The sequence below is a fragment of the Anser brachyrhynchus genome (genome assembly GCF_964034855.1).
Source record: "Anser brachyrhynchus genome assembly, chromosome: 1".
NCBI lineage: Eukaryota > Metazoa > Chordata > Aves > Anseriformes > Anatidae > Anser > Anser brachyrhynchus.
In genome coordinates, this window is record NC_137694.1 from 212307774 (window position 1) to 212322572 (window position 14799).

The 14799-nt window shown below is 60.9% G+C and overlaps 3 protein-coding genes across 10 annotated transcripts; 2 read left to right on the forward strand and 1 right to left on the reverse strand.

Moving 5' to 3' along the window:
* Positions 1-1408: 1408 nt before the first annotated feature.
* On the forward strand, positions 1409-5222 carry LOC308180292 (NAD(P)(+)--arginine ADP-ribosyltransferase 2-like). Its single transcript, XM_080561600.1, has 2 exons — positions 1409-2918; positions 3181-5222. Exon 2 carries the CDS (start codon positions 3330-3332, stop codon positions 4257-4259), a length of 930 nt encoding a protein of 309 aa, XP_080417726.1. The 5' UTR covers positions 1409-2918; positions 3181-3329; the 3' UTR covers positions 4260-5222.
* Positions 5223-8046: 2824 nt separating this feature from the next.
* ART5 (ADP-ribosyltransferase 5) lies at positions 8047-12768 on the reverse strand. 6 transcript variants are annotated; one of them, XM_080565129.1, is made up of 6 exons: positions 12003-12200; positions 11625-11778; positions 11108-11254; positions 9968-10682; positions 9824-9856; positions 8047-8879 (listed from the first exon to the last, which is right to left on the reverse strand). In XM_080565129.1, the coding sequence occupies exons 3-6, from the start codon at positions 11177-11179 to the stop codon at positions 8851-8853; spliced, it is 849 nt and encodes a 282-aa protein (XP_080421255.1). In that variant the 5' UTR covers positions 11180-11254; positions 11625-11778; positions 12003-12200; the 3' UTR covers positions 8047-8850. The 6 variants fall into 6 exon arrangements, with proteins under 6 accessions (XP_080421255.1, XP_080421254.1, XP_080421257.1 ...); XM_080565128.1 differs by lacking the exon at positions 11625-11778 and having other exon boundaries at positions 12003-12199; XM_080565131.1 differs by lacking the exon at positions 11625-11778 and having other exon boundaries at positions 12054-12196.
* LOC308181688 (uncharacterized protein) lies at positions 12315-14797 on the forward strand. 3 transcript variants are annotated; one of them, XM_080565202.1, is made up of 4 exons: positions 12315-12439; positions 12969-13257; positions 13362-13416; positions 13570-14797. In XM_080565202.1, the coding sequence occupies exons 2-4, from the start codon at positions 13017-13019 to the stop codon at positions 14660-14662; spliced, it is 1389 nt and encodes a 462-aa protein (XP_080421328.1). In that variant the 5' UTR covers positions 12315-12439; positions 12969-13016; the 3' UTR covers positions 14663-14797. The 3 variants fall into 3 exon arrangements, with proteins under 3 accessions (XP_080421328.1, XP_080421327.1, XP_080421329.1); XM_080565201.1 differs by having other exon boundaries at positions 12420-12556; XM_080565203.1 differs by lacking the exon at positions 12315-12439 and having other exon boundaries at positions 12962-13121; positions 13197-13257.
* The last annotated feature ends 2 nt before the right edge of the window (positions 14798-14799 follow it).

Below are 14799 nucleotides of genomic sequence, written 5' to 3' on the forward strand. Positions count from 1 at the left end.
AGACCTTGCCAATAAAGATTTACAGAACAGCAAACTGAAAAAAAACCACAAACACGCACAGCTTTTAACAAGCCCTCAGATATGATAAATAGCAAAAGAGAGAACACGGCACAGGATCACACAGGATCACACGGAAAGATATTAAGAGCAAAGCAGACAGCATTGTGGCCAGCAAATCAACAAGTATTTTCGACAAATATGATCATTGTAAGCTGCCTCTAAAGCACTCTGGTCAAATTTCTTGTTATCTCCACCCCCTGAGCCTCACACTGGGTGCCGAAAGGCTGCAGTGGTTTCACATCGATGTCTAACTAAAAACCACAGCTGCTCTCTCATTGCTCCTCAGAGACAGAGGGGAGGAAGAAAGGATGACCCAAAAGCAAAAGGCTAAGGGGTTGAGAGAAGGATAATTTAAATGCAAAAGAAAAAGGAAAAAATAAAAAAGCCAATCCACACGGAAGCAAGGAGAAAACAATTATTCTCTACTGCCCATCAGCAAGCAATGCTCAGCCACATCTTGGGAAGCAGGGCCTCAATACACATATGTGTTGTTTGGGAGGAAAGACCTCTCTCAATTCCTTTTCAGTGGTCTTGGGAATCTAGAGAGATCCCAGTCTATTGGAAGATGGCAAATGTGGTTCCAGTTTTCAGGAAGGGCGAGAAAGAAGACCCTGGTAATTACAGACCTGTCAGTCTCATTTCAGTGCCTGGTAAAATCGTGGAGAAAATTATTCCAGGAGTTATTGAAAAGCACCTGAGGGACAACGCAGTCACTGGTCATAGCAAACAGCGGGTTCCTGAGGGGAAGGCCCTGCTTAACAAACTAAACTTCCTTTTATGACAAGGTTACCCACAGAGTTGACCAAGGGATGGCAGCTGATGTAATCTTTTTGTATTTCAGCAAAGCGTTTGATACGGTTTCTCAAAATATCCCTCAGGACTAAATGTCCAGCACACAGCTAGGCAAGTACCTAATGGGATGGGTGAACAACTGGCTGGTGGGTCAGGCTCAAAGGGTGCTAGTAAATGGGGTTACATCAGGCTGACGGCCAGTCACTAGTGGGGTTCCCCAGGGCTCTGCTTTGGGGCCAGTTCTCATCAATGTTTTCATAAACGGCCTGGAGGTAGCACTTGAAGGCATACTAAGTAAGTTTTTGGATGACACTAAATCGGGAGGAGCTGCAATTGCTCAGGGACAGGCTGGGCATTGGTCAGCGGGTGGTGAGCAATTGTTTTGTGCATCACTTTCTTCAGTTTTCTGGCTTGCTTATTTTCTCTCTTTCTTTCTCATGAAACTGTCTTTCTCTCACCCAGCCGGTCTGTGCACTTTTACCCTTGTCAGCTCTCTCCCCATCTCCTGGTGGGAGGGTGACCAAAGGGTTGTGCAGTGCTGAGGTGCTGAGCTCTCTGCTGCATTACACCTTTAAAGACCTCCAGGGATGGTGACTCCACCACCTCCCTGGGCAGCCCATCCCAATGCCTAACAACCCTTTCAGTAAAGAAGTTTTTCCTAATATCCAACCTAAACCTCCCTTGGTGCAACTTTAGCCCATTCCCCCTCGTCCTGTCACCGGGCACGTGGGAGAATAGACCAACCCCCACCTCGCTACAGCCTCCTTTAAGGAACCTATAGTCTCATTGTTTAAGGTATCTATAGTCTCATCCTTTAAGGTACTTATAGTCTCATCTCTTTAAGATACCTATTAGTCTCATGACCAGTAATTTTATCATATCGTAAACCAGTGTTATATAGTACAGCAGAAAACTAACCTTAAACCAGCCCCCCAAAACAATAAACAGCACGACAGGGAACACCTATAGTAAGTAATGTGCTCCATAACTCAATTCAGAAAACAGGCACAGCAGACCTCAGACCAAAAAAAAAAACAGCACTGTGATTAGCAAATATTAAACTGATCTAATGCTTATAATGATTTTCTTTTAACATGCTCTCATCACAAATTATAAACCAATTTGTCCTGTCTAGCGTTGTGTGGTCAGGTCTGTTGATCTCTCACGGTATCTCAGGTACCTCCTGGCCCCACACTGGGTGCTAAAAGCACTGCTGTGGTGTAATGCAGCAGAGAGCTCAGCACCTCAGCACTGCACAACCCGTTGGTCACCCTCCCACCAGGGGATGGGGAGAGAGCTGACAAGGGTAAAAGTGCACAGACTGGCTGGGTGAGAGAAAGACAGTTTCATGAGAAAGAAAGACAGAAAATAAGCAAGCAAGGCAACGAAAGAAAGTGATGCACAAAACAATTGCTCACCTCCTGCTGACCAATGCCCAGCCTGTCCCTGAGCTACGGCGGCCCCTCAGCCAGCCCCCCCCCCCCCCCCAGTCTTATTTTTCCACATGATACCACATGATATGGGATATCCCTTTGGCCAGTTGGGGCCATCTGTCCTGGTTCTGTCCCCTCCCAGCTCCTTGTACACCCTCAGCCTGCCCGCTGGCAGGGCAGCGTGAGAAGCACAGAAGTCCTTGGCTCTGTGTCAGCACTGCTCAGCAACATCTAAACCATCGGTGTGTTATCAGCACTATGCTCATCCTAAAACCAAACCGCCACACCGCACCAGCTACTGTGATGGAAAGTAACTCTATCCCAGCCAAAACCAGGACAAGCAGTGTCAGCTCCTGCGGGAGCCCCTCTGCACTGAGGGCTGCAGAGCCAGCACCGCACCTCTCAGCACCCATGGGACTGGGACCCACACACGCACTAGAGCATGGGCGACTGATGAGAGGAGATTTCCTGTTGGTTTCCCTGCAGCCATTTGCAACAACCCAGCAGCAACTCGGTGGTCATGGGGGGCTGGAACATAAACTGTCTGGGGGTTGCTATAAAAAGGCAGAGCAGCCAGCTCCACGCACCCCGCAGCTGCGCCGAGCCGTGGGTCCTGCATGCAACAGAGCAGAGGTAACATCTCACTGCAGCACCCGGGCTACTCCTGGCACAAATGCTGCGGCCTCAGAGGATGTCGGGGCTGCACGGGGGAACCCATGTGTCTGTGGTGTTTGATGCAAGTCATTGGGCTGGAGTCTGGGCCGGTATCAGGGTGGGGAAGAACCAGGTGGCCCTTGCTGGGGACACACACTGCAGGTGCTTGCCTCTGATGCCAGGGTGGGCATGGGCGGCTTTCGAGGTGACCCCGATGCATCTGCTCCGCTTCTCCCTGCAGCCTCCTCCGACCCTCTGCTTGCCCCCTAGCAGACGCCTGTGCCCCATCCTGTTGCATTCAGCGGCTGAGCTCAGCTGGTTGCAGAGGACCAGGTCCTCCGCTGCCTGGGGCATCCCCGCTCGTGGCTGGACACCCGGAGCTTCCCGCACATGGAGCAGCTTGGCCTGGTCTGGGTGCTGCTGGCCGGCACCTTGGCTGGCACCTTGGCTGCCAGCAGCACCCGTGAGCAAGACCTCGGCCCCATCAAGAAGGTGGCGATGGACATGGCCCAGAACTCCTTTGATGACCAGTACTGGGGCTGCAGATACAAGATGGAGGAGAAGCTGAAGGAGGTGAACCGCACCGAGTTCCAAAACAAGACCTATGCGGACACCTGGGGAAGAGCAGTCAAGAAGTGGCAGAGTCTATGGGGCAACTCAAACCAGCCGCAGGTGCTGCGGCAGGAGCAGGCGGTGGCCGTGCTGGCGTACACTGCTAGGGAAGGCCTGTACAAGCAGTTCAACGCGGCCGTGCGCAAGGGCGGGCGCTCCTGCAAGTACTACCTGCAATCCTTCCCCTTCAAGACGCTGCACTTCCTCCTGACCCAGGCCCTGCGCACCCTGAGGGATGCCCAGGGCCACAGATGCTACCACGTCTACCGTGGCATCAAGGGCATCCGCTTTACGGCCCACCTCCAGCAGACCGTCCGCTTCGGCCAGTTCACCTCCACCTCCCTCCAGAAGAAGGTTGCTCAGTCCTTTGGCCAGGACACCTTCTTCTTTGTGTACACCTGCTACGGTGTCCCCATCAAGCCATTCTCCTTCTACCCTGCTGAGAACGAAGTCCTCATCCCACCCTTTGAGGTCTTCAAGGTCACCAACTTCACCTGTTCCACAAACGGAAACGTCATCCATCTCCGCTCCCAGGCTGCGCACAGCACCTACAACTGTGCGCTGCTGAAGGGTAAGGGCAGCCAGCAGGGTGGGTGCCACCGGGAGATGGCTGGGGCTGGGGCACAGCCCTGGGCAGGCGCCGCGCTCCCCGCACTCCTCCAGCCTTGGCCGCAGGAGAGCGGGGGCCCCGTGCCACCGGCTCTGTGAGGGGAAGGGGAGCCTTGTGGTGAAGGCAACAGCTCCGTGTGGGGAGCTCGGGGAACTTCAGGAGCTTGGGGAGGGAGCTTGGGGAGCTTGAAAAAATGTGCAGCTGTGTGGAGGCATGGGGGTGCGTACAGAAGGAGGAGCAGGAGGACCAAAGAGGGGTTTGGTTTGCGGTATAAAAGGACCGGTCACACGTAAAAGAGGGATGGTCAGTGTTTGTCTGGCCAAGCCCTGCAGTCTGTCCTATCGTCTTATTTCTCTCATTAAAGCTTTTCTCTTTGCACGTTCGCCCTCTTTTCCATGTGTACGCGTGCTGAGGGGACTACGCGCCAGCTCCTGGCGAGGCCTCTGTGTGTGTGAGTGAGCTTAGTGCCAGCTCCTGCAGCCAGATACATTTTCCATTCTCTCCCCAGTCCTGCTGGGGAGGGGGTGAGCGACCGGCTGTGCGGTGCTGAGCTGCCTGTAGGTTAAACCATAGCAGGCCTTTTGGTGCCCAGTGTGAGGCCCGAAGGGTTGAGGTAACGACAGACCCAACGGGAGCGTGCCAGAGAGAACAGCCCTGCGTGGATCAGCCCACAACATGGCGCTGCCGCCGGCACTGGGCCTAGGGCCGGCTGCGGGACTGGTGGCAACAGCGCACGGAGGGGCCAGGGGCAGTGGCAGCCCCAGAGGAAGGAGAGGTGACCCTGGGTTTGTTTAGAGGTGGCGACACGATGTCTGGGGTGACCTGGCCCCTGGCAGCTCCCTGTCCTCAGCTTCCCCAAGCTGCTGGGGAGGGAAAGGAGCAGCTCCGAGCCAAGAAGACACCCCGAGAACATCCCCTGCCATCTTGACTACAGGGACAGAACAGAGAAAAGTGCAAAACCAGGGCAGCTCAGAGCCAGTGCCCTGCTCTGCACCTCAGGGCTGCCCAGCTCCCTGCAGGGGATGAGCCCCCACCCAGGGGGAGCCACCACAGCGCTGGGGCACCGGTGAAGTCCCTGCAGCGCTGGGGACATGGCAGGGAGCAGGGGCTGTGTGGTGGTTTTACCGTGCTAGGCAGCTGAACTCCACCACAACCGCTCTCTCACTCCCCCTCCTCAGAAGAGGAGGAGAAGAAGTAAAGGAAAGAACAACTCTTGGGTTGAGATAAGGATAATTTAATTAAAGGGAAAACTAATTATTAAGGAAAGATTATTATTAATTAAACATTTTAACTAAAGGGAAAAAAGGGAAAGTGGAAAAGGGAGGGGAAAATGGAAAAAAAAAAAACCACAACAAAACAAAACAAGTAAAGGCAGCAGACACAGCACTGGTGTGATACAGAATCACAGAATTACAGAATTGTAAGGGTTGGAAGAGACCTCATCATGTCCAACCCCCCCGCCAAAGCAGGTTCCCTAGAGCAGGCTGCCCAGACAGGCGTCCATGTGGGCCTTGAATATCTGCAGAGAAGGAGACTCCACAACCTCCCTGGGCAGCCTGTTCCAGTGCTCCGTCACCCTCACTGGGAAGAAGTTCTTTCGCATGCTGGTGCGGAACTTCCTGGGCTCCATTTTGTGGCCATTGCCCCTTGTCCTGTCCCCACAAACCACTGAAAGAGGTTGGCCAAATCCCTCTGTCTCCCACACCTCAGGTATTTATAAACATTGCTAAGATCCCCTCTCAGTCTTCTCTTCTCCAGGCTGAACAGACCCAGGTCTCTCAGCCTTTCCTCATAGGAAAGATGCTCCAGGCCCCGTATCATCTTTGTGGCCCTCCGCTGGACTCTTTCCAGGAGATCCCTGTCTTCTTTGTACCGGAAAGCCCAGAGCTGGACACAGTACTCCAGGTGAGGCCTGACCAGGGCAGAGTAGAGGGGAGGATCACCTCCCTTGCCCTGCTGGCCACTCTCCTTTTAATGCACACCAGGATCCCATTGGCCTTCTTGGCCACCAGGGCACACTGCTGGCTCATGGCCAACCTGTCGTCCACCAGGACCCCCAGGTCCTTCTCCTCAGAGCTCCTCTCCAGCAGGTCATCTCCCAGCCTGTACTGATACATGCGGTTGTTCCTTCCCAGGTGCAGGACTCTACACTTGCTTTTGTTAAACCTCATTTGGTTTCTTCCTGCCCAGCTCTCCAGCCTTTCCAGGTCTCGCTGAATGGCAGCACAGCCTTCTGGCATGTCGGCCACTCCTCCCAGCTTTGTATCATCAGTGTACTTGCTGAGGGTGGACACTATTCCCTCATCAAGGTCATCGATGAAGGTGTTGAACGAGACCGGACCCAGTCCAGACCCCTGGGGAACACCGCTAGTCACACGTCTCCAACCAGACTCTGCGCCGCCGATCACCACACTCTGAGCTCGGCCAGTCAGCCAGTTCTCAACCCAACTTATTGTCCACTCGTCTATCCCACGCTTTCTCGGCTTTGTTACCAGAATGTCATGGGAGACAGTATCAAAAGCCTTGCCGAAGTCAAAGTAGATGACAACCACTGCTCTCCCCCAATCTACCCAGCTGGTGATGCCATCATAGAAGGCAACGAGGTTGGTCGAGCACGACTTCCTCTTGAGGAATGCATGCTGACTACTCCTTGTAACATTCTTCTCTTCCAATTGCTTGGAGATGGCATCCAGAACAAGCTGTTCCATACCAGTGCTGTTCTAGCTCCAAGTGCAGAGCACAGCACTCTATGGGCTGCCGCAGGGAACGTTAACATCCCAGCTAGACCCAGTACAGGCTGGCAGCAGGGAACAAGACAGAGCTGCCAGCCTCGTGTGGTCCGGAGCCAAGGGCAGCATCTCCCCCCTCACGGCCTTGGTGCCTGGTGCAGTCGCAGGGGTGGGGATGGTCCCTGTGTCCTGTGATCTCTGCACCAGGGCATGTGTCCCACCAGAAGGTGGACGAGGGGAGCTTGGCCATGCCCTGTGGCTCGGTGGCTGGGGCTGCTGTCCCCATGTCCCTGCAGAAGAAGTGGCACCGTGGAGGTGACCACTGCAGGAAGTCCAAGCAAAGACATCCTCAGCCTTCGGAGGGTGCAAGCAGTGCAAGCTGTGGTGAAGTGCCCAGGAAGAAAAGTAAGATAAGATAGGAAGATAAGTAACATTTATTGCCTATTACTAACAACCTAGAGAAGTGAGAAACAGAGGAAAGAAATCAAACACACCTTCCCCCCATCCACCCTCTTCCACCTCCTCCCCCCGAGCGGTGCAGGGGAACGGGGACTGGGGGCTGCGGTCAGTCCCTGACGCTTCGTCTCCACCGCTCCCTCACGGTCCCTCTCTGCCCCTGCTCCCCGTGGGGTCCCTCCCACGGGATGCCGTCCTTCCCGAACTGAGCCTGGGGGGGCTGCCCACAGGCAGCAGCTCCTCAAGAACTGCTCCCACACGGCTCCGTCCCACGGGGTCCATCCCCCAGGAGCAAACTGCTCCAGCACGGGTCCCCCACGGGCGGCAGCTCCCCCCAGACCCCTGCTCCTGCGTGGGCTCCTCTCCATGGCTGCAGCTCCGGCCCGGGGCCTGCTCCTGCGGGGGCTCTCCGTGGGCCGCAGCCTCCTCCAGGCCACATCCACCTGCTCCACCGGGGGCTCCTCCACGGGCTGCAGCGTGGAGATCTGCTCCATGTGGGACCCGTGGGCTGCAGGGGGACAGCCTGCTCCACCAGGGGCCTCTCCCCAGGCCGCAGGGGAACTGCTGCCGTGAGCCTGGGGCACCTCCTGCCTCCTGCTGCACTGACCTGGGGGCTGCAGGGCTGCTTCTCTCTCCCAGCTGCTGTTCCCCAGGAGGTTGTGGTTTTTTTTTTCTTGTTTTCGTTTTTGTTTTGTTTTGGTTTGTTTGTTTGTTTGTTTTTTGTTTTTTTTCCTTTTCTTAAGTATGCTCTCACAGAGGCATAAACAACATCGCTTATTGGACTGGCTCTGGCCAGTAGTTGGGCCTTTATCTAATGTGGGGCAGCTTCTGGATTCTACTCACAGAAGCCACCCCTATGCCCCCCCACTACCAAAACTTTGCCACGTAAATCCACTACAAGTGGTCAAATTCCTGCCTGGGTCTGAGTGTTCATTGCCAGCAGTTCGTGAGACGTGGAACCACCTGTGGAGGTTGGCTGGGTCCAGGTGAGGGTGCAAGCCTTTTCTGGCTGAGAAGTTGCTAAAAATTTTGAAGCTGGAGAAACGTGAAATAATGGGGAAGTGGTAGAAACCTTCCCCTGTCCTGGGGGCTGGGTGCTGCTTGGTGCCGGGTGCTGCCGAGCCCTGCTGTGAGCACGTTCCGGGGTGAGCCCCAGCAGACCAGCCCTGGCACCAGTGACACTGGGCCCAAAGGTGCATGAGGTGGTGGTGAGACGAGGAGGAGCCTCCAGTGCGAGGCCTTGGCCAGACACTGTCCTCCCCACGCAGAGCAGCAGCATCCCCCGGCCAACAAGGGGGCACTGCTGCTGTCCCCACGATGTCACGGCACGGCACGGCATGGCACAGCACAGGCAGCGTGCCGGGCGGCTCTGCCCCAGGGTCTAGCTGGACTCCACACACCGCTTGTGCGCTGCTCCGGGTTGCTCTGCCACAGACCGCGGGTGAGGCGTCCTCTGCATGGCCGATGGCTTTTCTCCTCGGGGCCGCCAGCTGGGCGCTGCCCTTCACAGCTCCTCTCTGTGCCTGGGACCAGCTGCAGAGGGATGGGTTGGTCAGCCGCTCGCTGGCTCAGCCCCGCAGCAGCGGCACGGGCACTGCCTGTGGCTGTGGGGTCTGCAACGACCCCGTTGAGGCTGAGCCCCTTCCCCTGCACAGAGACCCCGAAATGCGGTTAGAGGTCTAAACAGGCTCCCAGCAGGCAGCCCTGCAGTTAGCTGCTCCTAACGGACGCGCTGTGTTGGTGGGTAGCCCTCGCACAGAGGGCACGCTTGCCCACATTGCCCGGCCGTCCCCAGAGCTGTGCCGTGCGTGACACGAGCCAGCAGTGTGTGCCTGCAGCCCAGAAAGGCAACTGCATCCTGGGCTGCATTGCTAGAGGGGTGGCAGCAGGGGAGGGAGGAGATTGTGCCCCTCTGCTCTGCCCTCATGAGGCCCCATCTGGAGCCCTGCGTCCACATCTGGGGTCCCAGCACAAGAAGGACGTGGGGCTGTTAGAGCAGGTCCAGCCATGACAATGACCAGAGGCTGAAGCACCTCCCCTATGGAGAAAGGCTGAGAGAGCTGGGGATGTTCAGCCTGGAGAAAAGAAGGCTCTGGGAAGAGCTCGTAGCATCCTTTCAGTATTTAAAGGGAGCTTATAAAAAAGATGGAGAAGGACTCTTTACTCAGGTAGATAAGGGCCAGGACAAGGGGGAATGGCTTAAAAACTAAAAGAGTGGAGATTTAGGTTAGAGGTTAGGAGGAAATTCTTCACTCAGAGGGTGGTGAGGCACTGGCACAGGTTGCCCAGAGAAACTGTGGATGCCCCATCCCTGGAGGTGTTCAAGGCCGGGCTGGATGAGGCCCTGGGCAACCTGATGTAGTGGGAGGTGTCCCTGCCTATGGCAGGGGAGTTGGAACTGGATGATCCTTGAGGTCCCTTCCAACCTGAGCTGTTCTGGGATACCACAATTCTATGACACCTGTGGGGGTTCCTACCTGTGCTGCCCCTGCACTCCGGGCTCTTCTCGTCTGGGGGGAAAGCAGAAGGTCTGGCATCAGTCCCGGCCCCGGCAGCCCCGGCTGCACAGCACCGGGACGATGCCACAGGAGCAGCTGGGGGTGCCCGAGCCCCTTACTCACACCCCAGGAAGGCGCAGTTGAAGTGGCTGCAGGTCCTGTTGGCGCTCCGCAGGACAAAGCGGTGACTGCCCTCGTCCGGGAAGACCCAGAAGATCTCATGGCCAGGGATCAGCACCTCCTCCTCCTCCGTGTACAGGGAGAAGGCGTGGATGGGGACCCCAAAGCAGCTGCGGATGCTGAGGAACGTGTCCTGCCCAAAGCTCTCTGCCTGCTCCCTCCTGAAGGAGGAGGAGGCGAAGGAGCCGAACCTGAAGGGGCTGGCGCCCTGCAGCTGGTAGCGGGTGTGGGCGATGCCCCGGTACACCGGTGTCCTGTAGGTGGCCTCGCAGGGCCCCCGCAGCAGCTGCATGGCTCTGGTCAGGTAGAAGTGCAGCGCCTTGAAGGGGAAGCTGGCGTTGTAGGTGGCCCGCGACCGCCCGGCCGCCCTCATGGCCGTGTTGAAGAAGTAGTGCAGGCTGTTGTCCGTGTACGCGATCACGGCCTGGCCGTACTCATCCTTGAAGCCGGGGGGCAGGCGGGCGGCCAGCGAGCCCTTCACCTGCTGCCACCGCTCCCCGGCGCGTGCCCAGACCCTGCCAAAGAGCCTGGACCTGCCCCGTGCCTGCTCCTGCTCCAGCAGCGCCGGCCCCGCTGCCTCCATCGCCTCCGTGCACCCCTCGTACTGGTCATCAAAGGCGTCGCGGCTCATGTCCATCAGGAACTGGGGGGTCCCCGCCTGTGCGAGGGAGCGGGGCTGGGGGGTGCATGCTGGATGCTGGAGCCCCCTCCCCAGGTGCCGCTTGTCATGTACAGGGTTAGAAGTGCCCGTGCATCCTCGTGGCATTCCCCTGCCCTGCCGTGGGTCTCTGCCCCTCCCCGAGCCGGAGCACTGTGCCCCTTGGGGCTCCCCAGGCACTGGGGGCGATGCAAGAAATTACCTTTGCAGCGGCAAGCAGCGGGAGGGCGAGCAGCACCTGCATGGCTCGGGGCAGAAACCCTTCCTTCGCCTGCGAGGCCGAGGAGATGCCCACCCCACAGCAAGCCCTGGCACGGGGACAGCGGTGGCAAAGCGCAGAAGTAAAAGTGAAAGCAGCAGGCTGGCAAGGAACCGGCACCAAAGGCAGCGGGATGGGGGTGCTGCACTGCAGGGCCCCCACTCACCCAGGGGGCTGCCAGCAGGGCCCCGAGGCACAGCCATGTCCAGCGCAGCCGCGGGATCGTCCTCAGGCCCATTGCACCCCCGGCTTTGTGGGGACGGGTGTTGGTGAAGCCTCGGGAGGAGCCTCAGAGCGCTGCACAAGGAAGAGCCTGGGACGTGCCCGTGTGGGGCCGTTCACCATCAGGGACAAGGGCAGCCATCAGATGCAAAAAAAAAAAATCCATAAAGGGTCACCCCACATCCCCCTGGCTCAGGAAGGACAGAGGCTTTGCCAGGCAGGGAGTAGCCCCCGAGGTGATGAGGGGCGCCCCGGGGATGCCAGCTGCCCCCATCCTGCAGCTCCCTCCCAGCCCTTCTATAGCTCAGGCCATGCATATGTTTGTCAGCGCACTTGAGCAGCACGCGTCCGTCTGTCCGGCACAGGCACGAGGCGAGTGCTCAGCCCACACATCCCCGGGACCCACCGTGGCCTGACCCCAACATTTTGTGCATTCATGGCTGGGACGGGGACAGCATCACCCGGAGGGGCCGATCCCAGGGCTGCCGATGCAGGCAGGGCCTGGCCGGATCCTGGCACCCAGCCCCACGCTGCTGCTGCTCCCTCGAGGCTGGCAGCAGCGGGACCAGGGCTCGCCGCCCCCTTTCCTTCCCTGTGCAGGCACCGGGGCCGGAGCTGCTGGAGGGAAACAGCCTGGGACGGCTCCTGACCGCTGCTCGTCCCCTGCTCAGCCCTGCCTGCAGCACAGGGATGGGGCCCCCTGCCAGCCCCAGGGCTGCACCCCACAGGGGGATCCCCCAGTCCCGTGGGGTCCCGCGGAGCTGCCCTCGCTCCCCACCAGCCAGGCAGGCAGCAGCCCCCAGGCTCCCGTCCCGGTGCCCCCGGAGGTGTCCCCATACCGGTGGTGTCCCTGTACCGGTGGTGTCCCTGTACTGGCGGTGTCCCTGTACCAGTGGTGTCCCTGTACTGGTGGCATTCCCAGCGGTGATGTCCCTGCGGGTGGGTGCCCCTGTCCACGGGTGTCCCTGCGGGTGGGTGTCCCAGCCCAGCAGGCCCTGGGAGCCCTGTGCAGGGCCAGGACTGAAACCGGAGCTGCAAAAGAGAAAACAGGAAAGGGGCAGACCCGGAGCCTCCGCTCGCTCGCTTGCTTTCATTTTCTGCACGCCGGGGTGCCTGTGGCCTGGCCCTGCCCAGCTGCCATCGCCCCGCTTCTCTGTGCAGGAACCAAACCCCAGGGAAGGGAAATTCCAGCAGCTGCAGGACAAGCCCGGGGCCCGGCCACCCCACAGCCCAGAAGGGCTTAGGGGGGAGACCAGCCAGGCGGGGGGGACATGGGGTGGGTTCCTGCTGGACCCCGCGTTCGGCATCGAGAGGCTCCCATTGACATCAAAGCTCCGTTCGGGGCCGCTGGCTGGAAGGAGGGAGAAGAACTGCGTGGTGTCACAAAGGGGGGGTGCGAGTGCGCCGCGCCGTGCCCCAAAGGGGGCCCTGCAGGAGTGGGAGCGGGCAGTGGGCATCGCGGTCTGGCACCATCTCGGTGGGCTCTGGCTCGTGGGGGGGTCCGGGGTGCTTGGTAAGGCTGGCCGGGGAGGGGCAGCCCTGCAGAAGTGGGGTCACCTTGCACGGGCCATGGGCAGAGCAGGCTGCGCCCCTCCTGTGGCACCCCAGCACCCGTGGGCAGCGTCCCCCATCCGTGTGCAGGGCCCTGGCACAGAGGGGGGGCTCACGGGGTGGGGGGGTCAAGCCCCAGGGGATGCTGTGGGTGCTGGTGGTGTCGTCCCCGTGCTGGGGGCTCCTCTCCCAGCCGCTGGCGTTGGTGCTGAGCCCTTCTCGTGGCTCACGAAATTCGGGGCTCTGTGTCACAGGCCTGTGCCCGCCGCCTGGGGACCTGCGGCATCGCCGGAGCCGGTGCCATGGGGGGCCCTGGCCTCCCCCCCCCGTCCGAGCTGCTCCCGCTGCTGCTGCTGCTGCTGCGGCTGAGCCTGGTGTCCGCGGTGCTGCGGGTCCGGCGGCTGCAGGTAGGTGACAGAGCTGTGGGGCAGGGGGTGCGGGGGCTGCCCCCCCCCTCACCCATCTACCTGGGGCTCCTGCAGAGGAACTGGCGGAGGCTGAGGAAGCAGAGGCCGGCGAGAGCCCGGCGCGAGGAGCGGAGTGGTGAGTGGCCCCCCCGCCGGCACTGGGCACCCCAAGGGCTTGCACCCCCGGCGGGGGGCTGAGCGGGGGGGCTCCCGGCCGCTCACCCGCTCTGGCCCCGGCAGCTTCTCTGCGGATGGAGGCAGCAGCGGGGACGGCTTCGCCGGGACGGGAGATGGGGTGAGCGCTGCCCGGGCTGACCCCGGCCCCCCAGGAGCTGCAGGGCCCGGGGCTGGGCTCCGGGGCTCTGCCCGGGGACGGGGCCGCCCCCAGGTCCCCCCCCCAAGGGCAGGGGGGCAGCGGGGGCTCCTCCATCTCCATCTCCTCCCGCAGGACGAGCCTGGCACCGAAGGGCGCGGAGCCTCCCCGGGCACCGCTGGCCTCCCTGGCGTCCCTGGTGTCCCTGGTGTCCCTGGCCTCCTCCTCCTCCTCCCGGTGCTCCCTCTACTCCTTCCCGGAGCCCTGGCCGGGCGCACTGGCCGAGCTGGCCGCCCTCGTCCCCCCGGGACCCCCGGAGCCGCCTCGGCCGCCACCTCCCCCCCTGCAGGGCTCCGACCCCCGCCGCCCCCCGGGGCCGTGCCTCCAGCGCCTCCCCGGGGACGGGGCGCGGAGCCCCGCGGGCTCGGAGCCGCCCCGGCCCCGTTCGCCCCCCGTCGGCCCCGGTGGGGCGGCCCCGGCGGAGCCCGTCCTGGCGCTGCTGCGCGCCGCCCGCCGCTCCCGGGCCGCCACCGAGCGCCGCTGCCGGCTGCTGCGGGCGGTGCTGGAGCGGCGGCGGGGGGCGGCGGGGGACGGCCGGCAGGGACCCCCCCGGCGGCGGAGAGAGCGCCGGGAGCCCCCCCGGGAGCCCCCCCGGCCCCCCGTGACGGTGCGCGTCCGGCTGGAGCTCCTCGACACCGGGGGGTGGCAGTGGTGCCTCGGGACAGAGGTGCCGCGGGGGGGCACGGACACGGAGACCGGCACGGGCACGGGCACGGGCACGGGCACGGGCACGGACACGGACACGGACACGGACACGGACACGGACACGGACACGGGCATGGAAACGGACACGGACACGGACACGGTCAGGAGCCTCCTGCTGCAGCCGGACGGGAGCATCCCAGGGGATCCCCGCAGGAGCATCCCAAAGGAACCGGACCGGAGCATCCCGGGGGATCCCCGCAGGAGCAGCCCCCTGGGGCCGTGCTGGGCGCCCACGGGTGGGGTCCGGCCCCGAGTGGCCGTGGGGCTGTGCCGGGCCGGGCAGTGCCTGCAGGAGACCTGCGCCAGGCTGTGGCAGTGGGTGACGGCTCGCTGGAGGCAGCGCTGCCGCTCGCTGCCCTTCTGGGAGCGCTGGTCCTACAGGGTCGGTGGGCTCCTCTGGCCCCGGGCAGGGGGCCAAGCACCAGGAGAGGCTCGCAGTGCTCCTTCGGGCTCAGCCCATTAAAGGGTTTCTCCTTCACGGGGTGTGGGTGTTCGTTTCCCCGTCCCCGGGGGTCAAACACAGCAAGGATGGGCTGGCGCTGGCCACATCTGGTGGTCACGAAACGAGCTGGTATCTCACAGGGTTGTGCTGGCCTCCAG

Bases quoted from the DNA above. Each gene is read 5' to 3' on its own strand.
- LOC308181688 (XM_080565202.1), top strand. From the start codon at position 13,017: ATGGGGGGCCCTGGCCTCCCCCCCCCGTCCGAGCTGCTCCCGCTGCTG. The intron at 13,258-13,361 runs GTGAGTGGCCCC...TGGCCCCGGCAG, and splicing joins CCGGCGCGAGGAGCGGAGTG to CTTCTCTGCGGATGGAGGCA. The intron at 13,417-13,569 runs GTGAGCGCTGCC...CTCCTCCCGCAG, and splicing joins TCGCCGGGACGGGAGATGGG to GACGAGCCTGGCACCGAAGG.
- LOC308180292 (XM_080561600.1), top strand. From the start codon at position 3,330: ATGGAGCAGCTTGGCCTGGTCTGGGTGCTGCTGGCCGGCACCTTGGCT.
- ART5 (XM_080565127.1), bottom strand. From the start codon at position 12,620: ATGCCCACTGCCCGCTCCCACTCCTGCAGGGCCCCCTTTGGGGCACGG. The intron at 10,683-12,002 runs GTATGGGGACAC...TCCCTCGCACAG, and splicing joins CCGGTACAGGGACACCACCG to GCGGGGACCCCCCAGTTCCT. The intron at 8,880-9,823 runs GTAGGAACCCCC...ATCCCTCTGCAG, and splicing joins GGAGTGCAGGGGCAGCACAG to CTGGTCCCAGGCACAGAGAG.